The 27,384-nt window shown below is 44.9% G+C and overlaps 1 protein-coding gene across 1 annotated transcript in view; it reads left to right on the top strand.

Annotated features, from left to right (window-relative positions):
* LOC308130779 (multiple C2 and transmembrane domain-containing protein 2-like) overlaps window positions 1-21,825 on the top strand; it is a 57,017-nt gene extending 35,192 nt beyond the window's left edge. The window contains exons 11-22 of the mRNA XM_080497235.1: window positions 2,512-2,605; window positions 2,689-2,791; window positions 2,884-2,986; window positions 3,162-3,263; window positions 3,341-3,415; window positions 7,370-7,489; window positions 12,514-12,627; window positions 16,397-16,438; window positions 17,470-17,573; window positions 17,646-17,755; window positions 18,128-18,225; window positions 21,229-21,825. Of these exons, the coding sequence (XP_080353361.1) occupies window positions 2,512-2,605; window positions 2,689-2,791; window positions 2,884-2,986; window positions 3,162-3,263; window positions 3,341-3,415; window positions 7,370-7,489; window positions 12,514-12,627; window positions 16,397-16,438; window positions 17,470-17,573; window positions 17,646-17,755; window positions 18,128-18,225; window positions 21,229-21,276 (1,113 nt within the window). The 3' untranslated portion in view covers window positions 21,277-21,825. The remainder of the gene's footprint in view (window positions 1-2,511; window positions 2,606-2,688; window positions 2,792-2,883; window positions 2,987-3,161; window positions 3,264-3,340; window positions 3,416-7,369; window positions 7,490-12,513; window positions 12,628-16,396; window positions 16,439-17,469; window positions 17,574-17,645; window positions 17,756-18,127; window positions 18,226-21,228) is intronic.
* The last annotated feature ends 5,559 nt before the right edge of the window (window positions 21,826-27,384 follow it).

The following is a 27,384-nucleotide window of genomic DNA, read 5'->3' as shown; positions in this document are numbered from 1 at the left end:
ACTGCATCACCACTAACTACTGCATCACCACTAAATACTGCATCACCACTAAATACTTAATCACCACTAAATACTGCATCACCACTAACTACTGCATCACCACTAACTACTGCATCACCACTAAATACTGCATCACCACTAACTACTGCATCACCACTAACTACTGTATCACCACTAACTACTGCATCACCACTAAATACTGCATCACCACTAACTACTGTATCACCACTAAATACTGCATCACCACTAAATACTGAATCACCACTAACTACTGAATCACCACTAAATACTGCATCACCACTAACTACTGTATCACCACTAAATACTGCATCACCACTAACTACTGCATCACCACTAACTACTGTATCACCACTAACTACTGAATCACCACTAAATACTGCATCACCACTAACTACTGTATCACCACTAACTACTGCATCACCACTAAATACTGCATCACCACTAACTACTGAATCACCACTAAATACTGCATCCCAACTAACTACTGTATCACCACTAACTACTGCATCACCACTAAATACTGCATCACCACTAACTACTGTATCACCACTAAATACTGCATCACCACTAAATACTGAATCACCACTAACTACTGAATCACCACTAAATACTGCATCACCACTAACTACTGTATCACCACTAAATACTGCATCACCACTAACTACTGCATCACCACTAACTACTGTATCACCACTAACTACTGAATCACCACTAAATACTGCATCACCACTAACTACTGTATCACCACTAAATACTGCATCACCACTAACTACTGCATCACCACTAACTACTGTATCACCACTAACTACTGAATCACCACTAAATACTGCATCACCACTAACTACTGTATCACCACTAACTACTGCATCACCACTAACTACTGCATCACCACTAACTACTGTATCACCACTAACTACTGTATCACCACTAAATACTGCATCACCACTAACTACTGTGGAAGAGAAAGCAGAAATTGAAGGTGTCTCTGTGAAGCCAGCTCCGCAATGTCAAATCAATGCATTACTGTGCCTATTGCGCCCCCTGGTGAAATGTCAGGTATTGCAGGACCAGGTAAAAAATACTGCCGTCATGATTCTCCATGATTTTTTCTAAAAAAGGTTTTAAAAATCTTTATTTTAATTCACACTATTTTATTTAGAGCTATATATTTCTGTAAAGAGAAGTCTTTATTTAATCATGTAAAGGAACAGGTTCTAAATAGTATTTTGATTAGTAAACACGTTTCCCTTTGGAACTTTATTTGTGTCGACAATCAGACACACTAAGAGGTAAACAATATAAATTATTCCAGTCCAACAAGAGTCTAGAGTTGTAAATTGTTGTAATAGGGTTTAATTACTCTGATATGTAATAAAATACTTCATGTAAACTTTAATTGTGATTTTACACTATTCTGAAAAGTCAGACTTCTAAATGTCTTTATTTTCAAACTCTTTTTTTTTTTTAATACCACAAAAAATGTTCCTTTCATAATCAAGACATACCAGGATTGACATTAGATGGCTCTTTATTACATGAACAACAAACTGAAGAAAGGACTTCTTAAATGAGAAAAACATACAGTACATCTGGCTGAGTTAACAAAGAGCTGACAGCGTTAACAAAAGACTGACAGAAAAGTTTCTTCCTGTCAAGCTCAAGTTGAAGCTCTACTCGTGGGCCAGTCAGAAACCCTACCTTCACACCTTGATGCTCAGCATCCACAGCAATGCTCCTGACTGTCCCCCAAGGGTTATCATACTACTGTGACAGTCTCCATTATTTAGGGTGCTGTGTCTAAATAAATGTATGAAATATTTAAATCCTTTACTGAGTGCTAAGAATCCTAACCAGGACTTCGCCGGGGGCACGGTACCAGCAGAGTTTCAGAATCCTAACCAGGACTTCGCCGTGGGCACGGTACCAGCAGAGTTTCAGAATCCTAACCAGGACTTCTCCATGGACACTGTCCCAGAAGGGTTTCAGAATCCTAACCAGGACTTCTCCACGGACATTGTCCCAGAAGGGTTTCAGAACAGAGCCTACCCAGAATGTGTTTGCTTCACTATAGCTACGCCTTCTCCAGCAGTAGGCTGTGTCCCTAACCAAACCCTAATCCTGGATCTCTAGAGAAGACCTAACCCCGGTACTCAATCTTTGGATTCCATATTGTTTGTCTGTGGACCTGCTCGCAGGCTCTGAGGTTGATTAAACAGCTCCATGGTTTTTCCATTTTCAAACATGTTGATGGCTCCAGAGCAGACAGCCTTATTGGTCCGTCCCACAGGTGGAAAATATAGTGTAAATCAATTAAAGCTGTTTTACTGATTTCTGTCTCACTCAGGAAGCCGCTCCCTTCACAGAGCATGTTCTGAGTCCGTGCTTGTCATATGACACCAGTCTCATTGACCTGGATAATTCAAGGAAAGAAAAGTGAAAGCTTGCAGGCTCTTTGTCATCTGAAGCTTCTGTCTCCTCTTGTGTGCTCAGAGTCTGAGAAGGTCCTTGAAGAACCTCCAGGATGTGGGTTTCCTTCAAATCAAAGTCCTCCGAGCTGCAGAGCTGCTGGCCGCTGATTTGAACGGTAGCTTCTACATTCAGCTTGAATGTGTTCAACTGAAAAGCTCTCATGCTTTGTGTGCAAGCTGTGGTGTTGTGTTCCTGCAGGGAAGAGCGACCCTTTCTGTGTGCTGGAACTGGCCAACAACCGACTGCAGACCCACACCGTCTACAAAAGCCTCCACCCGGAGTGGAACCAAGTCTTCACATTGTCAGTTTCCTCCATATTAGCTCTCCGCTCCAGTCAGAGCCCGCAGTTGGTGCTAGTCTGGACATTTCTGATGTGCCCGTGTGTCCCTTCAGCCCTGTCATGGACATCCATGACGCTCTGGTGGTGACGCTCTTCGATGACGATGGAGACAAGGCGCCAGACTTCCTGGGGAAAGTGGCCATCCCTCTGCTCTCGGTGCGGCGGCCTGTCATGCAGACAAAACACTCCTCTGCTTATACTTGGTGTCTAATGAAAGTGAAGGTGGCGCTAGCACTCAGCGGGCTGAAGGCTCGCTGAGATGTGATGTGGTGTGACTTGATGGTCAGGTCAGCGGCGAGGTTCAGCACCTGATGCCCTTTCTGTCCCGCAGATCCGCGGGGGACAGCAGATCAGCCTCCCGCTGAGGAAAGACAACTTGAGTCAGCTGACTAAGGGCAGCATCACTCTGGAGCTGGAGGTTATTTTTAACCCTGTAAGTAAAAGTTCAGCTGCTGTGGACGACAGGCCTCAAGTCTGTCTGCTCCTCATGTGCCACTCTCCTCTCCTCAGGTCAGAGCCGCTCTCAGAACCTTCCAGCCCCACCAGAGGAGCGCCATGGAGGACAAGCCCAAGTTCTCTAAAAAGGTTCTGGACACATCATCCTGTTTCCTTTACTGATTTTTTCTTGACACATTTGACGTAGTCTGTCAGTATTAATACTTGCACTCATAAAGAATCAGTTTTCAGAGTCGGAATCATTTTTTATTGCCAGATATGTTTAACATATTAGGAATTTAACTCCAGTCAGAACTCTTGTTGCAAGTGTATTAATAAATAAACAAAAATATGAATATAAACAGTAATTAGATACTAATATGTACAGGAGCTAAATACGATAATGGATAACAGTGCAGTGGGTAAGTAGTGCAAATGATGAATGGCATGAGGCAATGAGTATTTACAATGTAGAATGGAGTCGATGGTCATTAAAAAAATAAGTAATATGCATTTAGGTACAGCTGCAGTGACAGTTGTGAAGTGTGTACATTTACGCCATGATTGGAGTTGAGATGAGACGAATTGAGAGATTCCTTTGTTTGTCCCACTTTGGGAAATTTTGCATTATTACAGCAGCAAGAAGAAAGTCAGAAGAGGTCCAAGAAAAAAACTACCTATAAATTAAAACACAATATTCAGTCAAGATAATTAAAGTGACATTATTTGCAATATGACGAGTGATGAATCGTACCGATATCAGAAATAATGTTTGTATTACACAAAATTTATTCCACACAAAAGTTTCTCTATGAATGTGTAACCCCAGCCAGCTAGGTAATATAGAGGGGTCAAATTACACTGGGGCGGGGCCCAGATTCAAGTAAAAATGGCTTCACTCAACTTACATTGACTAAATCAATACTACAAAATGGAGTCGATAAATAGAAACAAAGAAAGCAAGCAAAACAAAACCATACAGAGGTCTCACAAAAGGCAACTAAAGTAGACTCCAATAACAGCTGGAGAGTTCACCTGGACTTACACCCGTACTGGAAAGTGCCCACACTCACTCACACATGCACACGGGGCTTTAAATTAACAAATTTAAGTGAAAAAAATAACCCGTTGCAGGCGTGGTTCCAAGCTGGGGAGCGGAGTGACCAAAAACCAACTGGTCGCTTCACTGGCTTTCCAGCAGAAATAAAAAGCACGTGCACAAAGTCAGTCCGTTACTCACAAGTCCAGTGTTGGGGAATGAAGGTGAAGAAGGAATGGGAATGGGGGGAAAAGGACAAGTTGTGGGTTGAGGGCAGGTGCAGGATGGTAAGCTCCCAGCAGGCACGGCAGACACCACAGCACAGCTCATCACTGTGCAGCCACAGTCTCTGGGGGTCCAGACTCTCTGGTCCTCCTTCAGTCAGCTCCTGAATTATCACATTAAGGCGAGGCTTAATGTGATAATATTCTTTAACAGTTAGATGGTGAGCAGAGCCCAATAAAGACAGTGGCATTGCATTTACCTCGAGTGGATCACAGATTCCCACACACTCTGGGGACAACTCGTTGTCAATCCCGGCAGTAGAGCTAGATCACACCCAGTTCTCTGCTCCGGCTCCAATGTTGATAGCCCGGCGTCTAGTGCATGTCGCCTTTAGTGTCTTCAACTACCTGCGCAGGTGAGCTGAAGACCTCCCATCTAACTGTCTAATTGGCTGTGAGCTACAGCTGAAAGTAGTTAACTGCCCACAACAACAATACTGGCTCGTGTGTGAGTATAGAGCTACACACATAGATGGAAGAACAAAAACATAGAGTGCAATTAAATGAACACAAAATAACTCTTGAGTAGACAAACACATTTCAAAATGTACACATTTTACTCAGGGCTACAAATGTATAATTAATAAAGATGAAACAATAATGGACAGGACTTCCTGTTGGGCAAGCAAGGTTATGGCAACAGGGAAAAAGGCTTCCAACACTTTGATATAAAATTTACACTACAATGGGAATATAAAAGTTACATTAAAATGGGAATACTTTTGAAAGGTTCAGTCCAGGTGGACCAAGGACTGATGGTCCTGAGCCCTAGAGTACCAAGCAGTCAAAGTTGCTCTAGAGTCTAGACCAAGTGAGCTGGGAACACTGCACACACCTGGCACTGTGGTATTGAAAGTTAGCTAATTATCATTTTGTGTTGAACACACATTCTGTTGGACTGTTAGGAACAGGGTGCTCAGTGAAAACGTTTTCAACTTAATATATTGTTATTATTTTTGTTTTTATTATTGGAATAATTACACCATGAATTCAAACAATATTTTAAGGGAAATTGAATGATACTCAAGGTCTGCAACTGTGTTTCTATGACCTTCCACTAACTGAGGATTCAAAAGAAACTGAGGTGCTTTTATAAACTAAGAAATGTTTGAAGGTAACCTGGGGACAGCCATGGCTGCAGAGGCCCTACAGAGCTGCTATAGAGGCCATACAGAGCCCCCTATAGATCACCTCCAGAAGCCCTACAGAGCCCCTATCGATCGTCTACAGAGGCCCTTCAGAGGCACACCCTGTGTGTTACAGGCTCTGGGCCTGTTTCTGACTGTTCTTCACACCCTGTCTGTTACAGGCTCTGGGCCTGTTTCTGACTGTTCTTCACACCCTGTGTGTTACAGGCTCTGGGCCTGTTTCTGACTGTTCTTCACACCCTGTGTGTTACAGGCTCTGGGCCTGTTTCTGACTGTTCTTCACATCCTGTGTGTTACAGGCTCTGGGCCTGTTTCTGACTGTTCTTCACATCCTGTGTGTTACAGGCTCTGGGCCTGTTTCTGACTGTTCTTCACACCCTGTGTGTTACAGGCTCTGGGCCTGTTTCTGACTGTTCTTCACATCCTGTGTGTTACAGGCTCTGGGCCTGTTTCTGACTGTTCTTCACATCCTGTGTGTTACAGGCTCTAGGCCTGTTTCTGACTGTTCTTCACATCATGTGTGTTACAGGCTCTAGGCCTGTTTCTGACTGTTCTTCACATCATGTGTGTTACAGGCTCTAGGCCTGTTTCTGACTGTTCTTCACACCCTGTCTGTTACAGGCTCTGGGCCTGTTTCTGACTGTTCTTCACACCCTGTGTGTTACAGGCTCTGGGCCTGTTTCTGACTGTTCTTCACACCCTGTGTGTTACAGGCTCTGGGCCTGTTTCTGACTGTTCTTCACATCCTGTGTGTTACAGGCTCTGGGCCTGTTTCTGACTGTTCTTCACATCCTGTGTGTTACAGGCTCTGGGCCTGTTTCTGACTGTTCTTCACACCCTGTGTGTTACAGGCTCTGGGCCTGTTTCTGACTGTTCTTCACATCCTGTGTGTTACAGGCTCTGGGCCTGTTTCTGACTGTTCTTCACATCCTGTGTGTTACAGGCTCTAGGCCTGTTTCTGACTGTTCTTCACATCATGTGTGTTACAGGCTCTAGGCCTGTTTCTGACTGTTCTTCACATCATGTGTGTTACAGGCTCTAGGCCTGTTTCTGACTGTTCTTCACACCCTGTGTGTTACAGGCTCTGGGCCTGTTTCTGACTGTTCTTCACATCATGTGTGTTACAGGCTCTAGGCCTGTTTCTGACTGTTCTTCACACCCTGTGTGTTACAGGCTCTGGGCCTGTTTCTGACTGTTCTTCACATCATGTGTGTTACAGGCTCTGGGCCTGTTTCTGACTGTTCTTCACATCCTGTGTGTTACAGGCTCTGGGCCTGTTTCTGACTGTTCTTCACATCATGTGTGTTACAGGCTCTAGGCCTGTTTCTGACTGTTCTTCACATCATGTGTGTTACAGGCTCTAGGCCTGTTTCTGACTGTTCTTCACACCCTGTGTGTTACAGGCTCTGGGCCTGTTTCTGACTGTTCTTCACATCCTGTGTGTTACAGCCTCTGGGCCTGTTTCTGACTGTTCTTCACATCCTGTGTGTTACAGGCTCTGGGCCTGTTTCTGACTGTTCTTCACATCCTGTGTGTTACAGGCTCTGGGCCTGTTTCTGACTGTTCTTCACATCCTGTGTGTTACAGGCTCTGGGCCTGTTTCTGACTGTTCTTCACATCCTGTGTGTTACAGGCTCTGGGCAGGAACGTGCTGCGTGTTCAGGTGCTCTATCGGGCCATCAGGTCAACTCTGCAGTTCATCAAGAGCTGCTTCCAGTGGGAGAGCGTTCAGAGGAGCCTGCTGGCCTTCCTGGTGAGCAGCTTTCACGTCCCTCCTCCGTCAGGTCTTCCTCCTTCAGGTCTTCCTCTATCAGATCCAGCTCCATCAGGTCTTCCTCCATCAGATCCAGCTCCATCACTCCACAGCGAGCTGTTCATCCCACCCTGCCCATCCTGGACTCAAACCCGGGTTCTTCTTGTTGTGAGGCTGTGCAGCATGTGACTGCACCTCCACGTCCACAGCCTCCCTGCAACTCGGGTCTATAGGCCAGTGGACCCTCTGGCCATTCTCTGGATGCTCTGGACATCTCCCAGACGCCCTGGCCATTCTCCACATACTCTGGCCATCCCCTGGGTGCTTTGGCCATCCCCTGATCACTGGCTGTCTCCCGGATGCTCTGGCAGTCTCACAGACACTCTGGCCATTCCCCAGACGTTGTGGCCGTCTCCTGGATGCTCTGGCCGTCTCCCTGACGTGCTGGCCATCTCCTGGACGTTCTGGCATCCAGCCTCAGCAGGAGACACTGCCGCCCAGCAGCGAATCAGACGCTTTATTTACCTCCCTGACAACTCACTAACCAAACATCCATCAATCGGCCAATTCCAGTTCTACCTATGATGGAGACAGTGGTTCAATTCAAGGCTTTTGGGGGAGAAGGTTGCTCTCTGTCTGTGTTTAACACAAGTGTTGCTTCTCTGTTGGTGTTGAACACGAGCATTGCTCTTCTGTTAGTGTTGAACACGAGCATTGCTCCTCTGTCGGTGTTGAACATGAGCATTGCTCTTCTGTTGGTGTTGAAAACGAGCGTTGCTCCTCTGTCGGTGTTGAACATGAGCATTCCTCCTCTGTCGGTGTTGAACATGAGCGTTGCTCCTCTGTCGGTGTTGAACATGAGCATTGCTCCTCTGTCGGTGTTGAACACAAGGGTTTCTGGCCAGTGTGACAACAGATCGCCTTCAATCCCTGAAGCAGGTCTTAGTCAGATCCATAACAAATGGAGTGAAGCAAGTGGTTCATGTAGTGTGCAGTCAATCCAGGTCATGTAGAGTTCTTGTGGTTCATGTAACCCCTGGCCTGCAGGGGGTGCTGGAGCTCTGCTCCACATTTACAGGGCTAATGAGGATCTAGTAAAGCCCCGTTTCCACCACACAAAAGTGCGGGGACGGGACGGAACGGAACGGAGCGGTACGGAGCGTAACCGGAGCCAAATCCGGTACCCGTTTCCACTGCAGAAAGGAGCTTTAAAAGTGGGCGGGGCTTAAGAGCTCCGCAGATATGTGACGTCACAACAGTCGTCTCAGCTTGGTGGCAGATCTGGATCTTATGAATCCTCTGTTGTTGTTTACATCCTCCACTTTGCACTTGTTGTTTGTTGGAGCCTCCGTGTTCCGGCGCAGAGCTGCTGGAGTGTGATCAGCGCCGGAGTGGCTGCTCCTGCGCACCCCACGGCGCGCGGCAGCGTGCAGCTGCGTGCGGCAGCGCACCCCATGGCGTGCGGCGCACCCCACGGCTGACGCTATGCTGCAAACAGAAAGCTCCAACGCGATGCAAAGTCCCAAGCCCCACGACCAACACAAAGGTTGAGCAGCAAAGAAAAGAAAAGGGGAAAAAAAAAAAAAAAAAACACCAGTGCAAAGCTGACCACACTGACAGCAGAGGATTCATCCAGCCGACATATTAAAATATTGAGGGCGTGTTGTAAATCACTGACCAATCAGCAGACGGCTCCTCAAACTCAGACCCATTCCATGGTCCTGGTACCCCGACAGAAGGGGAGCGGAAGAGCGACTGCCTTTGGAGAGGTTTGGAGCGGTTGTTTCCATATTCCTGCGGTGGAAACGTGAACCGTAGCGAACTATACCGGTCTATCCCCGCACTTTTTGTGCGGTGGAAACGGGGCTTAAGAGAGCTGGTGGAAGATTGTAAATGGACCCCCATAGAATATAGACCCTTATAGAAAATAGACCCCCCCCACCTCCTAGTATTTGTACTGATTTGTTCATACATTTTAACCACATAAATAAATATGAATAGACAACTAAATATAATAGTTACTGAATAAAACTTTTATCAGAGATCACTATTACTGTTACTAGAGTCACAATGGGTTCAAAATGTTTGCATAGGTTCTTCAAGAACATAGCATTGCCTGATGATGCAGATAGAGATATCCTTGGGATCAGTTTATCTCCAGAAAATGATTTCCATGACATTGTGACTAAGTTTTTGTGTCAAGCACTTTCTTTATTTGTTAAATACACAAATAACCCTTGAAAATGAAAACTATGAATGAGTCAATCTGTCCGCTAGTGCAAAAATCAGGTAAAGCTTTTTCATTACAATTGAGGTATCTTGAAAAGTTTTCATCCAAGTCTTCTCAAATTTAATGACAACATTACGGGCCACGAGAGTGTGGTGTTGTGGATAATGTGTTCATTCGTCCTCCAGTTTATGTTGTTTATATGAGAAAGGAATAAAGAACTAGTTTGAAAGTGAAGTTAATTAGAAATCTTTTTCAGACTTTTCAGAATGGTGTGAAATCACAACACAAGTTTACATGATGCATTTTATTACATATCAGAGTAATTATTAGACCATATTATAACATAATTAGGCACTTTAGATCCTTGTTGGCCTATAATAATTAAAGTTCTATACTTCTTAGTGTGTCTGATGGAGTTGACATTAATCAAGTTTGATAGGCTAATATGTTTATTAATTAAAAAAATATTTTTATTTTGAACCTGTTGTTTGACATGATTAAATACCGAGATATTAAAGAAATATATAACTTTAAATAATATAATGTGAATTAACAAAAAGGATTTTTAAACCTGTTTTGACCCCACTCTAAAGAATCAAGGATATTTATTTTTGAAGATGATGTTTATGTTAGAAATATTTGGCTTGATCAGTTTCCTCGTCAAAAACATTTCAAATGCAACACAGAAAAAACAAGACCCCCATGATGAGCACTGATATTCCCTGAGATCTCGACCAGATAGAAATGTAAAACTGAGGTGAAGAAAAGAAAAGAAAATATTCATAAATATGTTGTTTTTTTTTGTGGGGTTGGGTTATGCGGTGGAGTCCATTTCCTTGTCAAGAGCATTTATCATAAGCACACATTTGTAGGGGGTCTATATTCTATAAGGATTTCCATATACAATACTACTTTGGCTCAAGCACGCACACCGATGACATCCATTCTGTACTATGTGCTCGGTACTAAGGAGACGCTTAGAAAGGAAGTGACATTTAACTTAAATATTTCCACAATAAAACAACAAACGTAAAAGACAAGTGTTGAAGTTAGTGGTCGTAGATGGTGGGCTAATCAAGACTCACTCAACAAGCTCTTCCTCTTTTGAAGCGTCACCGTTGGTGTACCGCAGGTGAATATCAATCTCCTCTTTTGAGCATGTGAGGTGGCCACTGCACTTTTGGCAAAGCAGTTGCTTGGTCAACCCGAAAGTATTATCTAGGAAGGCAGCACGTTTCAATGTATTTACACCATCACAAAGATATATTAGTCCTGAGTTAGATGCCAAAAGTTCTCTATGTGTAATCCAGCAGGTTGTTTTTTTTAAATCCAGTGTTTGAAGTCGGTACTATCTTTACGAGCAGAATGATGTTATTGTCATGCGTGTTGACACATGTCGGCTGCTGGTCCAATAGGAGAGTGAAAAACATGCAAGATGGCGGCGACCGCGATAGATCTTATGACAGTATAGAGGAGGAAAACATGACAAAGACTTTTAATAAGCCATCAAAACTATGCAATATGGCACTGATATCAATAATGCTGAAAAGCCATGCAACATTGCTCCTGTAGGACCCCCGCAGCTTCCGATACGTTCACGAGCACTTGAATGCATCACTCAAAGCAGTCATCTCTGAAGCGGCGTTTTAACTTTACGCTTATTATTGTGTCAAATATATTGATATAGCTTATGTTTTTGAATCAAATACACTTAATAATCCTTCCAAATGTGTCAAATACACTTTGAAATCCAATCCTTCAAATCAATAATGCTGAAACATATTGTCCTTGACGTGTCGTCCAGAATCAAGTGTGTGTGTGTGTGTGTGTGTGTGTGTGTGTGTGTGTGTGTGTGTGTGTGTGTGTGTGTGTGTGTGTGTGTGTGTGTGTGTGTGTGTGTGTGTGTGTGTGTGTGTGTGTGTGTGTGTGTGTGTGTGTGTGTGTGTGTGTGTGTGTGTGTGTGTGTGTGTGTGTGTGTGTGTGTGTGTGTGTGTGTGTGTGTGTGTGCGCGTGTGTGTGTGGAGAGAGGGATGGAACTACACTCCAAATGGAGGTTATCAGAGAGCAGGAAGTCTGTCTTGGTCTCGACCATGTGCTGGGAGAACAATGGAACATGGGAGCTTGTATTTACCCAGATCTACCTGGACTCGGATCTACCCAGACTCAGATCTACCTGGACCCAGATCTACCTGGAGACAGATTTACCTGGACACAGTGCCACAGGCCTTGAAAGCAGCAGGAAATCTGTTCTCAGCTTGACCAGAGCTTCTTTGATCGATAACTGATTTGGTGTCTTCCTCTCGTCCTGATCGGCAGCCGAGCAAACAAGAATTGTGTGACTGAGAGTCTTTCAGTGTCAGAAGCATTATACTCTTCAGCATGAAGTTTGGAATCTCCTCCTGCTGCTGTCTGTATTAGAGATGAAGGAAGAGGCATGGCTGCACACATCACTGTTATTGAGGTCAGATAATGATCACAATCACCACATCGATCCACACCCCTGTCAGAAACACAAATCTATAAATAAACAAACAAAATCACCAATGACCAATCCAGAAGTGATTGATTATGACATTTTGAAGAACAGCGGCAAGAAACTAGCAATAGTATAGCGCATCTCATTCACCTTGGAAAACATATGGAATAAAAGATTGAATCAACTGTCAAGTTAAAATGCTTCATGTTGGACCTGATGAAGGGCAGCCTGTTGACCTGTGACCTGTTTGTCTCTTGATCTGCAGACCTGTTTCCTCTTCACCTACAGAAAGTTGACCTGTGCCTGCTCTACTTGCAGGTGTTTTTACTGACTGTGTGGAACTTTGAGTTTTATATGCTGCCCTTGTCCCTGGTTCTGCTCATCTCCTGGAACTACCTGCTGGTCAGCTGTGGACGAGTCAGCAACGACGTGGTGAGTCCTAACCTCATCTAACCCTAACTTAACCCTAACTCAACCTTAACCCTGATGTAACATAAACTAACCCCTACCGGCTTTTATCTAAACTTAACTTAACCCTAACTCAGGCTTAACCTAACTCTAACTTAACCCTAACTTAACTCTAATCCAGCTCTCGCCTACTTTTTCTGTCATTAAATCACATTTACCCCCTCATAATTACCAGCTGCTGTGGTTGCATAGCAACTAGTTGCACATGGCTCCTTGACATATGATGATGAAATGAGCTTAGAAATTATTACAGTAATATAGCAGCCAACAAGTCTGTTCCCCGGACCTGGAATTAATGGTGGTCAGCATGAGGCCCTATTATTTGCCTAGGGAGCTGTCACACGTGGTGGTTTTGTGCATGTATATTCCTCCCTCTGCTGATGCGGCAGCAGCATGCAAACGTATCGGCGCCACCGTGACTCAGATCCAGACGCAGCACCCCCGCGCCCTTCTGCTTCTCAGCGGCACAAGAGCACAAGAGACAATAGGACTCTGGACTTAATGTATGCGAATGTGAAGGACGCCTACACGTCTGCCCCCCTCCCCCCACTCGGGCGCTCAGACCATAACTTGGTCCACTTGAGACCGGTGTAGACAGCCAGCGCAGAAGAGGACTGTGACAGTGTGGAGAGAAGAGGCCAGTGAGAGGCTTAAAGACTGTTTTCAGACCACAGACTGGAACATGATTTGTGACTCTCACGGGGACGACATCGATGGCCTCACCCACTGCGTCACGGACTACATTAACTTCTGTGTGGAGAACACCGTGCCAACCCGGAAGGTCCGGAATTTCTCCAACAACCACCCCTGGGTGACCCCTGAGCTTAAAGCCCTCCTGAACCAGAAGAAAAGGGCTTTCAACTCAGGGGACAGAGAGGAGCAGAGGAGAGTCCAACACGAGTTCCAGGAGGATCAGGAAGGCCAAGAAGGACTCTGGGCAGAAGCTGGAGCAGAAACTGGACCAGGGCAACGTGGTGACGTGTGGAGGGGTCTAGAGAACGTCTCCGGATTTGGACGGAGTGCCAGAGGGACAGCTGATGGAGACCAGCGCCGGGCGGACCAATTCAACCAATATTTCAACCGTTTTGATTCTCCCCCCGCTCCTTCTGCCCCCCTCCCTCTGCTCCCCTCCCCCCGTCCTGCTCCCTCTGCCCCCCTCCCACCTGGAGCCCGGCGGGAGCCCGAGCGCTGTGAGGGTCATGTTCTTTGATTTCTCCAGCGCTTTCAACACCATCAGGCCGGCGCTGCTGTGAGGGAAGCTGGAGGACGTGGGAGTGGATGAACATCTCACTGCATGGACCATTGACTACCTCACGGACCGACCACAGTATGTGCGTCTGAGGTGGTAGTCTGCAGCACCGGGGCCCCTCAGGGCCCCTCAGGGCACCGTCCTCTCACCGTTCCTCTTCACCATCTACACGTCGGACTTCACCTACAACACGGACAGCTGTCATCTGCAGAAGTTCTCCGATGACTCCGCCATCGTGGGCCGGGTGTCCGAGGGGAACGAACTGGAGTACCGGTCGGTCATCAGGGACTTTGTGGACTGGTGTGATCCAACCATCTGTGCTTGAACACCAGTAAGACGAAGGAGATGGTGATGCACTTCAGGAGGAAGAGACTTCCACACACACCGGTGAACATCCAGGGGGAGGACATTGAGGAGGTGGACAGTTTCAAGTACCTGGGTGTTCACCTCAACAATAAACTGGACTGGTCCCACAACACCGACGCCCTGTACAAGAAGGGCCAAAGTGGCCCCCACCTTCTGAGGAGACTGAGGTCCTTCGGAGTGAGCAGGCCTCTGCTCAGGACTTTTTATGACTCTGTGGTGGCCTCTGCTCTCCACTACGCTGCCGTGTGCTGGGCCCCTGGCCCCTGGCCCCTGGGCCCCGGGCAGCACAGAGCGGGACAAGAACAGACTGGACAAGCTGGTCAGGAGGGCCAGCTCCGTCCTGGGCTGCCCCCTGGACTGTGAAGGAGGTAAGCGACAGGAGGGTGGTAGCTAAGGCCACCTCCATCATGGACAACACCACCCACCCACTGCACGGGACTGTAGAGGAGCTGAGGAGCTCTCAGTGGCAGACTGACACCCTCAGTGTAGGACGGAGCAAGTCCTTCATCCCTACCGCAAGTCCTTCATCCCCACTGCTGTCAGACTGTACAACAGGACTGTGTAGTAACAGCAACAGTATGTGAAACAACCCTGCATCTAGGACACTTTATCTAAGTCACTTAATTTGTAAAATTATATATAAGATACCTCTATTCTACGAACTGTGTGCACTTTCCTTGCCTATTCTACTAACAGTTTGCACATTCCTCTCCTTTCCTCGTGTGTCCTCAAGAGCTGTATGCAACAAGTAAATTTGTCCACTGTGCATAGATTAATAAAGGTGATCTTATCTTATCTTACTACAGTCTTCTTTTTGAGAGTTCTACTTTCTGCCTTGATCCTCTGTGGCCTGCTCTGCTCTTCTTGTGGCTGGTCAAGTGTGTCAAGGTCTGAGTCTCAGCGTCTCTCTAAGTCTCAGGGTCTCGAGGTCTCAGGGTCTCAGTGTTTCTCAGGGTCTCGCAGGGTCTGAGTTTCTCTGAGTCTGAGTCTCGGAGTCTCAGAGTGGGCTTTTCCACCAAAAAGAACTAGGGGCTAGTTCGGAGCCAGGGCCAGATTTAGCACCAGTTATTTGACTTTCTACTGCCAAAGCCCTGGCCTATTGGGATAAACGGGTGCTAAGCCGGCCCCACATCATTGCTGGGCCAGACCGGCGCCAGACGCATCTTCAGCTGGGGACGGAGTTATCGCTGGAGTTATCACTACCTACAAGGCGGAAGAGATGCAGAACCGGCTTTCTGAAATCTACAGCAAACACGGAGCCCCGGAGTGGTTATAGAGAAAAAAATTTAAATAGTGGGTGGGCACAAGATAACTCGCTCCCTCGAGTTAATAATGCGAGGGAACGAGATAATTTAATTCTTAATAATGAAGCGACACTTAATCATTATATTAATTCCATTATAAACGGCTGTAGAACTGCGTTCTATCATTCTACCCCTCCATTCCTCCTGGTGTTGAAGCATTTGATTCAGACACGTCCAGAAATAAAGTGAAAGGAGCAGAAATTCACTATGTAATGCCCAAATGTTGAAAAATAAGCCCCAAGCTCATTCACGTGTTGTTATTAGTGTTGTTAATTATTTATTTATTTTCCTCGTTGGCCACTTGGGGGCTCCGTACTAAAGCAAGAAGGATGCGAATAAACCACACGGGAGCTACGAGGGACTCGATGTTTTCTCATTTTTGATGAAACTCGCCAAACTAGATGAAGTGACTTGGACCAAACGTCTTAGAAAATCTGTCTCTTCATTCATGGATGAACGCCAAATTGGTGAAATTAGTGACGGATCACGTTTTACAGTGATGCAATGACGTGGCTCTCACTTGGCTCCGTCAACTGCGGAAAAACAACTGGTTCTTTGGCGGTGTTCATTTAAGAACTGGCCCTGGCACGGCCCTAAACAAACTCCTGGTTCTTTCTGGTGGAAAAGCCCTCAGAGTCTCTGTGTCTCTGAGTCTTACTGTCTTTCAGAGTCTCCGAATCCTAGAATCTCGGGGTCTCAGACTCTCGGAATCTCAGACTCTCGGAATCTCAGAGTCTCTCTGAATCTGAAAGTCTCTGAGTCTCAGTGTTTTAGAGTCTCATTGTCTCAGAGTCTTTGTCCTCTGTTGTTGCAGGACAGCATGGATTTGGCGGATGAGGATGAGGATGATGAGAAGGTCAGTCTGTGTCATTGTCTGTAACTTTCAGATGATCTTGGTTCCATGAGTCTCATTCTGATCCCGTCTGTGTTCTGAGCTCTTCATGGTCACCAACATATTCTGTTTTGTCCACCACAAAGACATATTAGTCCTGAGTTAAATGTCAAAAGTTCTCATGTGAGGTGGCCGCTGCACTTTTGGCAAAGCAGTTGCTTGGTAAACCCGAAAGTATTATCTAGGAAGGCAGCATGCTTCAATGTATTTACACCATCACAAAGATATATTAGTCCTGAGTTAGATGTCAAAAGTTCTCTATGTGTAATCCGGCAGGTTGTTTTTTTTAAAGTCGGTACTATCTTTACGAGCAGAATGATATTATTGTCATGCGTGTTGACACATGTCGGCTGCTGGTACAATAGGAGAGTGAAAAACATGCAAGATGGCAGCGACCGCGATAGATCTTATGACAGTATAGAGGAGGAAAACATGACAAAGACTTTTAATAAGCCATCAAAACTATGCAATATGGCACTGATATCAATAATGCTGAAAAGCCATGCAACATTGCTCCTGTAGGACCCCCGCAGCTTCCGATACGTTAACAAGCACCTAAACGCATCACTCAAGGCAGTCATCTCTGAAGCGGCGTTTTAACTTTACGCTTATTATTGTGTCAAATATATTGATATAGCTTATGTTTTTGAATCAAATACACTTAATAATCCTTCCAAATGTGTCAAATACACTTTGAAATCCAATCCTTCAAATCAATAATGCTGAAACATATTGTCCTTGACGTGTCGTCCAGGACAATATGATGAATCAGAATGTATGAGATGTATGAGTTTTCCAGATTTGCAGTTTTGTGGACAAGTTGTTCGAGTGTGTGTGTGTGTGTGTGTGTGTGTGTGTGTGTGTGTGTGTGTGTGTGTGTGTGTGTGTGTGTGTGTGTGTGTGTGTGTGTGTGTGTGTGTGTGTGTGTGTGTGTGTGTGTGTGTGTGTGTGTGTGTGTGTGTGTGTGTGTGTGTGTGTGTTCGCTCCAAGAGCAGGAGAGGCGGGGCCTCCTGGAGAAGATCCACATGGTCCAGGACATTATTGTGACCCTCCAGACCCTGCTGGACGAGGCAGCCTCCTTCGGGGAGCGGATCAAGAAGTGAGAGGGGTTTGTTGCGGATGTGCAGGTTGATGTGATCAATGACTACAGAGTTGCTGTTTTCTGTTCCAGCACCTTCAACTGGTCTGTGCCGTTCCTTTCGGGCCTGGCCCTGCTGGTCTTCCTGGGCGCAGCCATCCTCACCTACTTCCTGCCAGTGCGCTACCTGGTGCTGCTGTGGGGTGAGTCTGATCGTTTGCTCTGTCATCCTCAGGATGAGAAGGGACTGTTGGGTCTGTTCACTTGTCCTCAGAATGAGGAGGGATAGTTGGGTTGTGTGGGACAAACACCGAGCTGCCACCATCTGTAGCCCCTCTATGAATTGGTTGCCTAGAATTTGCGTTCCTCCACCACCGCTGCCGTCAGGCAGTGGAAACTGTGGTGAAGCTTCCAGACATGCAAAGTGAAAGTATAGGAAGTGTTCCCACCTCTCAGGGGGGCGGGGGGCCGGACAGCAGGAGTCTTTCCCCGCAGACGTTTGTTTGTATGGAAACATCATGCACTGCCACAAAAGACGAGTCTTAATGATATGTTGGTGTGAATCTTTGTTTTAGGCATCAATAAATTCACCAAGAAACTGCGGAACCCATACAGCATCGACAACAATGAGGTGCTTGATTTCCTGTCGAGGGTGCCGTCAGATGTGCAGAAGGTAAGCTCCGCAGGAAGCCCCAAATCCCTCCGCCGCTGGCGACGCATCCCGCCGCCGCAGCTCCCAGACATTCTTCTCTCCGCCTGTGTAATTAGCTGCATCTATATAATTATGAGGCCCTGTATAATTTCCCTTGTGTTTTGGTCACGATACCTCGCTGGTGGAGGTCTGCTGCTCAGTAGCTCTGTGCAGCGGCTGTTCCCAGGCTGCCGCTGCCACTTGCGGCAGCTTGCCCATAGCTACAGCTGCAGGCCAGCAACACACAACACAACCGCAGGCTGGCAACACGCAACACGGCCGCAGGCAGCACGGCCGCAGGCCGGCAACATGCTGCAGACGAGATCAAACCTTCACAACAGTCGTAATGATAGTTTTCACCACATGGGGTCATCGGCGTGTTGGAAGAGCCTCAAACTTCTTCCATATAGTTTCTATTGGTCAAAGTGTGTGTGTGTGTGAGTGTGTGGAGTCACGGGGTCTCTCTCTGTTCAAGGTGTTTATATCCTGTGACTCCTGTTTACACACCGATCACAGTGGAAACATTCAGACAGAGTTCGGCTGGAATCAAAGCAAAACGCTCACAGTGAATTCTGAATATGAAACACCTTTCAATGATTTTGTTGATGCCCCTTTTGTTCATGACGATGACGCGGCGGTGAGAATCTAAACGTGGTTCTTTGATGACTAAAACATAACGAGAGGTGAACATTTTCGTTGATGAGACGAGACGGACAAAAATGTCAGTGATGGTATGTCACCAGCAAATGGTCATGTAACTTTAGTGGTGCTGTCAAAAATAACGTGTGAATTTAGTTAATTGATTTGAAACATTTAACTTGTTAAAAACAATTTACATAATCAACGCAGTTTTGTTTATCTCCAGTTTTTTATTGTATTTTTTTTCCTCTCTGGTGCAGCAGCATGTGCAGCGATGTGACTACAGAGTGGCACAATACCTAGTGGAATGATATTAAGGCAGAATGTTTCATTTTTAACCTGATGGCAGATTGAGAAAGTGAAAGACATTAACACACTTTATCAAGCTGAATTTAATGACCACAGTAGTCATTCTGCAGCAAAACAGCAGGTTGCCATGTTGGCTGACTAGTAGCCACCAAACTGTGTGTCTGTCTGTCTGTCTGTCTGTCTGTCTGTCTGTCTGTCTGTCTGTCTGTCTGTCTGTCTGTCTGTCTGTCTGTCTGTCTGTCTGTCTGTCTGTCTGTCCGTCCGTCCGTCCGTCCGTCCGTCCGTCCGTCCGTCCGTCCGTCCGTCTGTGTGTGTCTCGTGTATTACAGTATATTACTGCCATTTTGTTCATGTAATAAGTTTACCTCTTTGTTTCTAGAAATATTGAAATTCTCAAATCGGTGGACCTGCACTCTAACAAAGCCCAGACTTATGTTGCATGTTTATTAATTCAAGATGGGAACAATTCAATTGATAAATCAGCACCTTCAGTGCACATGCATGTGTGTGTGTACATATAGTTGTGGAGGAGAAACACTCTCCATTCAAGAGACTGTCTTTCAGCTGCTTGCCTGTAGTTGTGTACTAAGTTGTCATTTCACCTTGAAGAGAATCTGCTCTGATTTTCCAAAGACAGCTTTGTGCCATTACCTCTACTGGTACAGCTGTGGGAAAGGTTCCGACAATACCATGGTACAGTCCTACAATGTCATGGTACAGCCCTACAGTATCCTGGTACAGCCCTACAATATCATGGTACAGTCTTACAATATCATGGTACAGTCTTACAATATCATGGTACAGCCCTACAATACCATGGTACAGTCCTACAATGTCATGGTACAGCCCTACAGTATCATGGTACAGCCCTACAATATCATGGTACAGTCTTACAATATCATGGTACAGCCCTACAATACCATGGTACAGTCCTACAATGTCATGGTACAGCCCTACAGTATCATGGTACAGCCCTACAATATCATGGTACAGTCTTACAATATCATGGTACAGTCTTACAATATCATGGTACAGCCCTACAATATCATGGTACAGTCTTACAATATCATGGTACAGCCCTACAATATCATGGTACAGTCTTACAATATCATGGTACAGCCCAACAATATCATGGTACAGCCCTACAATATCATGGTACAGTCTTACAATATCATGGTACAGCCCAACAATATCATGGTACAGCCCTACAATATCATGGTACAGTCTTACAATAAAACGGTGCAGTCCTACAATATCTTGGCATAGATCCACAATATGATGGTACAGCCCTACAATATCATGGTACAATCCCAGGGTGCCCTGTTTTCCCTCTTTGGTCCTGAACTGGATCTCTAAAAGTTTCTTTAGTCAGTCCCGGGTCGAGGTTCTGTGTGCAGCAGCATGATTGATTCAGCTTTCAGGGGAAAAAAAAGATTCAGTTTAGGTGTTATGATGTCGATGGTCACAAGATATATGGTGTCATGTTATCTGCTGACCCGGTGCAGCTGTCGCTGATTCTCTCACAACTGACATGTGCACCTCTTTTCTAACTTTATGATCTAAATCTGGAATGGCTGTGCGAGTGTGACCCAGGAGATGCAGCCAATAGGCTGCTCCATGATTATTTAAAAAAATCACTTATTTGGCAATGAAAAGCTGAAGACTGTTTTTGTTCCTGCTGCTCATTAATTCATTTGGATTAAAATGTTTTTTTTATTTCCAAGACTTCCTTAGCTTCATACAAAAACATAATTCTTTAAATGTATACGACTTGCAGGGTTTTCACCCTTATTAATATATAACAAAAAGTACTGATACAAACACCAGAAAAAAAAAGTATTTCCTTTATCATCCTCAATTGATCTCCATTTTAGTTTTGGATCGGTCGACTGCAGTGAGCAACACTAAATGGTTTCAAGTTGGTTTATTTAGAAAATCTTCTGATGAATCTGTGTCATGTCTGAGAAAGATGTTTTAATCAGTAATTACAGGTTCTTCTAAAGCTAACAGTCTCTGTGTCTTCATGTTTGGCTCTAGGTTCAGTTGTCTGAGCTCAGAAGCGGCAAGAAGAAAAAGATTTCATAAGAGATGGTTTTCCTCACCCCATGGAGCTTCTGGAGCTTCACACACTGTGGCCAAGTTATCCAGCTGAGGAATGGCTGGAAACCAGTTCTGAACCTGTTAACTAACTGTGGACCTTTTAAGAGTAGGTTTACACTATGTTGACGGCAGCCCCGTTTGCCCGAATTCTGCCACTTCCTGTGTAGCTTCCCGTCCCTCTATGGACTGCCTCCAAGTTCTATTACAGCCAATTACGTGCTGCTATGTGTTGTGGTGTTCATGCCCCGCCGGGGCAAAGGTTTTGACAGTTTAAAAATCTGGCACGGTGCCCGCGGTAATCACAATCCCTTACATTTGCCCATCCTGCCCCCCTGCATTGTCTGACATCCATCCCGCTTTGTTCATGGTGGCCTGAGATGGGCTGCCAGGAACATAGTGTAAACCTACCTTTACTAGCTTGGCCGTCCTCTGAATGTGTGTCTGGTGTGTTTGTGTATATTTTTATATTATAAATATATGAAGGCTTTTATATGCAAATATTCTATTGCTCCCCACATTGAAAAACTATTTTAGTCCCCGGGTTGAACATGGTGTCTCTTCTGATTACATTCATTTAAATACAAATATTCAGGAATATATGAAACCTGCGTCTTGTTTTCTTTGTTGTAGTTTAATTTGAACAGAGGTGATAACGACTGACTGAACAGAGGTACTGAACAGAGGTGATGACTGAAAGGTGATGAAGACTGAAAGAACAGAGATGAAGACTGAGCAGAGGTGATGAAGACTGAAAGAACAGAGATGAAGACTGAGCAGAGGTGATGAAGACTGAATGAACAGTGATTAAAACTGAACAGAGGTGGTGAAGACTGACTGAAGAGAGTTGATGACTGAAAGGTGATGAAGACTGAGCAGAAGTGATGACAGGCCCGTCCCTCCCTACACGCAGAACACGCGCTGTGCGTAGGGCCCCGCGATCCATGGGGGCCCCATTTTGCGCAAGTGAATTGAATTTCCCTCGGGATCAATAAAGTATCATCATTCTCTGCAAATGCGAGAGAGAGAGAGAGAGAGAGAGAGAGAGCTTCCAAATGTCAATACAATAATAATAGTAATAATAATATTATTATTATGTTATTGGAAGGGGGCCCCCAAAATAAAATCCTGCTTAGGGCCCCCACTTGGCCAGGGGCGGCCCTGAGTGATGATACTCTACGCTCTAACGTAGACGGTCCTTTTCAAATGTTTTGTCTGCCCTGCTGCTGGATCTCTGGACCTCTCCTTCAATGCAGCGCCATACCTTGCTGGCCCCCCACCAGGCGGACACCCCCACTTCCCACTATGGTGGACATGATATCACAATAACTGGAGAGGTTTGTATGTCACTTCCCACTATGGAGGACATTATCACTCAGGCTGGTTTCGAGTGAGAGTGATCACCCAGGTCCAGTGTATAAAATACGGAAATACTTGGCTTCTTCAATGTGAGTAAATCTTCCCATAGATGATGAGGGTTTTGAGACGGAAGTAAAAGTTAAAAGAATAAAAAAAGATTTAGAATCAAAATGTCTGACTAGGACCTGAACATATGGTTTGTGGTTGAAACATAGTGATGACAACTTGGCAAATACTTTGAAAATGCCATCTGAATGCATATCAAGGAAACAATGTGCCTTCTTTATGCCATGTACTTTGAATTTTCTCAACACTGCAGCACACATGCAGTGGAGACTGTGGCAGGAGATGCCCTGCATGTCTACATATCATGTTGACTTAGATGTTCATTATTAGTAACCTGCTGTCAAGGACACTGCAAGCACATCTCAACTTGACACTTGTAGGCCCAGCATGAATATGTATAGATGATGATCGGCTTCAGCGTACCAAGTAGAATCTGGGCTCACCCATGGGAACCGATGTGGGGGGGGTGCCTGTTTCACAGTAAGCAGCATGCGGGCGCCAAACTAGTGAGAAGGGTTGTCTGGGTCATTTGGTACTGGGCTGCACAGAAAGAATAAATAACTTACATTATTTCCATTTTATTTATTATCCGAGTGTGAACAATGTTTTATTTTCAAAAATTACCGAATTGTCTCCGTTACATCCGTTTATGACTCACGCTTGCGTCGGTCACGTGATGCATTAGCGCTGATATTAAACCCACAAGCAGCAAAATGAGTAAAAACAGACGTGTTTGGAAAGTTTCTTTGCAAAGGGGAAAAGGTCCAGTGAGGAGACAGAAGAATAACATACAAGTAGAAAGACATGCAAGTACACAGTGGATTCACATTTATTATTATATTTACAAAACGCCACAGCTTTTGTGTTGGTCATATCATTTTATATTTATCCGCCACACCTAAAGACCGGTCCGTGAAAATATTGTCTAACATTAAACTGGTCCATGGCACAAAACTGGTTGGGGACCACTGGTCTAACGTACACCATCTCAATCTCTCAGACACCTTTGATGACAAATGGAGTTTGTTCCATCCTAAAACCTCAACAGTGTCAGTCGACTCCACAATTACATTTGATACAAATTCCAAACATGGATACAAAGCTGACGCTGCTTTGTGTGTATGCAATTTATTGAGGTTTATATGACAGAAAATGAAAAGAATGAAACAGTAAAAGAAAGGTTTTGCTCTTGTTCAGGTGAAGCAGCAGACAATGCAGGAAACGATTCAACAACAACAATGATAATCATGTTCCGCTACAGGAGCAGTGGTAGAGATTCTAGGTAATGTTCTCCTTTGTGTCCATCTGTCCTACAGAACATGAAGGAATCTTAGGTCTCTTTACCATCACCATCATCATCATCATCATCATCATCATCATCACTGTTCCCCTCACACTGTTTTCTAGTTGGAGGTGAACTAGAGCAGCTCTGACCTCAGAAGCTTACAGGAAACAAGCTCAAAATATAGTTTGCTGAAGTAAAAAGAACGAAAAAATTCAGTCTGTTAACGTTGTTGGGATCTCACAAGACCACATAAAGTTTGTTCATTTCTAGGGAAAGACAATTTTCATTTGTCATGATACACAGTCATGACATATGAATTGGACACAGGAATGTTGTTGACCATCACACCCAGTGGGGGGGATCTTTTGCCACAGCAGATCCTAACTCGCTTTCTGCTGAAAAGACGCTTCCCCCATGCACTCAGTAAGTCACTGATTGGTTGAAGCTCAGGATTCGACACCTTCGAATCCACAAATTTCAACAAAAGCCTGCAAAAACCAGTCTTGCAGCAAGTCTTCTCCTGTGAACACTGTGGGGAGAGCTGCTTCACAGCAGCTCAGCTCACCCAGCTTTAGCATACAGCTAACACCAGAGGCCTGCAATCAGGGGCCTTCACTCCTCAACTCCTCTGTTGACCCGACCACGAAGGTCAGACCTTCCCCCGATCCAGAGACCAGCGCCCAGACTCTGCTCTCCCATCAACCAAGGAAAAAAACAACCAGTTTCTCCAGGACGGGACCAGGGAAACGACGCCTCACAGAACGTCTTTGTGTTTTCCTCAACCAGCAGGAAAACCATCACAGACCTGAGTGACCAGCTCCTCAGTCTGAACAAAGGAACAACCAGGAGCTGCAAAGTAGGACAGCTCCTGAATTGTCAACTTCATCTTCTTCTCCTCAGCCTGCAGAACCAGCAACCACAGTTAGCAGGAGGTGCTAACTACAGGAGAAGACACCAGCTTCCCTCCAGCAGGACAACAACTGAACTCCTTCAAGGAAGTGGTAACAACAACTGGGCTTTACCTGAGATTAGTTAAACCTGATGCTATGATAGAACTGTTTAACTTTATGAAGACGTGTTGATTCTATTACAGTGATTGAGTTCTATAGATAATGATATTAGGAGCAGTGATCAACCTGTAAACCAACGTTAGCTCTGCCACAGACACAGGGTCTGCATGCTAATCTTTGCTTTACTAACTAGTTAACTCACAATCCTACACATATCACATCAAAGACAACATCACACAGTAACTGAACACCATCTGACGACTCCTGACGTTTTACAAAACAAGTCTCATTCACATCAAGTCATTCTAGAAATGGTCCTTTAGCAGAGACACACAGGAAGCAGACGCTAAAGACTAGCTTCCATGTTCCATTGTTCTCCAGCACATGGTGGAGACCCAGGACAGACTTCCTGTTCTCTGATAACCTCCATTTGAATGCAGATTCTTGTGATCCGCCATCTTGTTTTGTAGTTCCATCACACATCTCACACTCACACATTCTCTCCACCTCTCTCTCTTTCTCTCTCCACACACACACACACACACACACACACACACACACACACACACACACACACACACACACACACACACATCTACACACACCCAGCTGTATATACATAGTTAGAATCTGTGTTTTATCTGTGTTTTATTCATTGTAAATAAATATAATGTTTGGAATCATACTTGCTGTGTTATTAATGAGCACAAAGGTGAATGAAATGTTGACCTCTTCTGTGACAAGAACTCCAAAATCCTTCAATCTTTACTGTTAATTCTGGTAATTGTAGTTAATTTAACTATTAATTCAAATTCCTGATTAACTGTTTAGTATATCTTGTGAGACTGATAGAACTATAAACTATATTTCAATTTTCACCTAGGATAAAACATCGAAACTTATGTCCATACTCGTGTTTTATTTTTCTCTGTAAAGAGTAAAGTTCTTTAGCTCCAATGGGAGAGTTTCTGCTCCTGCTGGGTCTGTTGAGTCAAACAGTTGAAGCTCCTGCTTCTGGGGAGGGAATCCAGGACATAATTCAAGTGGAAATGATCTGCTGACTGAAATGATCAAACTTCTGATGGATGTCCTGAATCAAGCAAACAATGTTGAAGTACACTCATGGACCTTCTCTGTTAAGTGAGTGCCACAGTCTGTTTCCCGGTGGGGAAATAATAAGAACAGTGCAATAAAATAAAAACAGTACAATATAATAAGAACAACAATACAATAATAATAATAGGAACACTATAATATAATAAGAGCAACAATACAATCAAATAACAACAATGCAATAAAAAAAAGAACAATACAACAAAATATAAACAATGCAAGAAAAGAATAAGAATGCAAGAAAAGAAAAGAACTAACAATTCTCCGTGTCCCTCTGTGTCCCTCTATCTAGCTCTGTTCAACTCTGTATGATTACTTACGGATTGATCAGTGAACACATGAGGATTTATCTCACTGAGCTACTGAGTGAAACAGTCTAATGGTTCATTATTTTCAGGGGTTTTTGACATTGTGGGGATACTATCACACTAATATCCACCCAAACCTTTCTTGTTTTTAAAATGCAGCAACATGTAGTTGTTTCTAGTATTTGATTATATAATATCTCCACTGGGATTGGTTCCATTTAATGATCACACCTCAACCCACTGCCTGCCCTTGAATCCTGCTCTCATATAAAGTGTAGAGATGAATTGTGAAAAGAATGTGTGTTGTCCCCCCCCCCATCTCATCAGCCACCCTGATTAAGGTTTGGCACTGGGGATTGTGCTGTCTTTCCAGAGAGATATTTCAGCAGCATTTCTGACACTCTGAAAGGAGAGGAAGATAAAGGCGTCGGGGAAAGAACTCCGGCCTGTTGTGTGAGTCCTAGAGAGGGCCTTGAACCCTGCCATTCACGCCTTTCTCTCCATCAGCTGAGTCTAATTGCTAGAGAGGACAGGAGACCCTGGCCCGATCCTTCCTTATCCTCTTTAGCACTTTCAGGCCAGTGAAAGCCCAGCTTCTGCTTTTGATCTTTTCTCTGATTCCCTTTTTCTTCTCCGTCATCCCGGCCATCCTCTCCTCAGGAGTGACACCAACTCCTTTCAGCGCCTGCCCCCATCTCCATCTGCCCAAAATAATGACGAGGCCCCGCCATTATGAAAGCGAGGTGGAGAAGGGAGAGGGAAGTCTGCGATGGGACTCCGAACTTGTCCATTCCAAATCTACTCCATAGCTTCTCTGTGTTTGTGGGCCCAACCTTACAGTCTCAGCCCATTCTTCAAGAGAGTACAGACGTGAAGGCTCGTCCTTTCCCAGAGGTGCTGCCACAATAAAAGCCCGAGCTGCTGGAGACAATAGAGCCTGTGTGATCCCCTCACC

Source organism: Blennius ocellaris (assembly GCF_963422515.1).
Source record: "Blennius ocellaris genome assembly, chromosome: 1".
Lineage (NCBI taxonomy): Eukaryota > Metazoa > Chordata > Actinopteri > Blenniiformes > Blenniidae > Blennius > Blennius ocellaris.
This window is presented reverse-complemented; position numbering and strand designations above follow the sequence as displayed.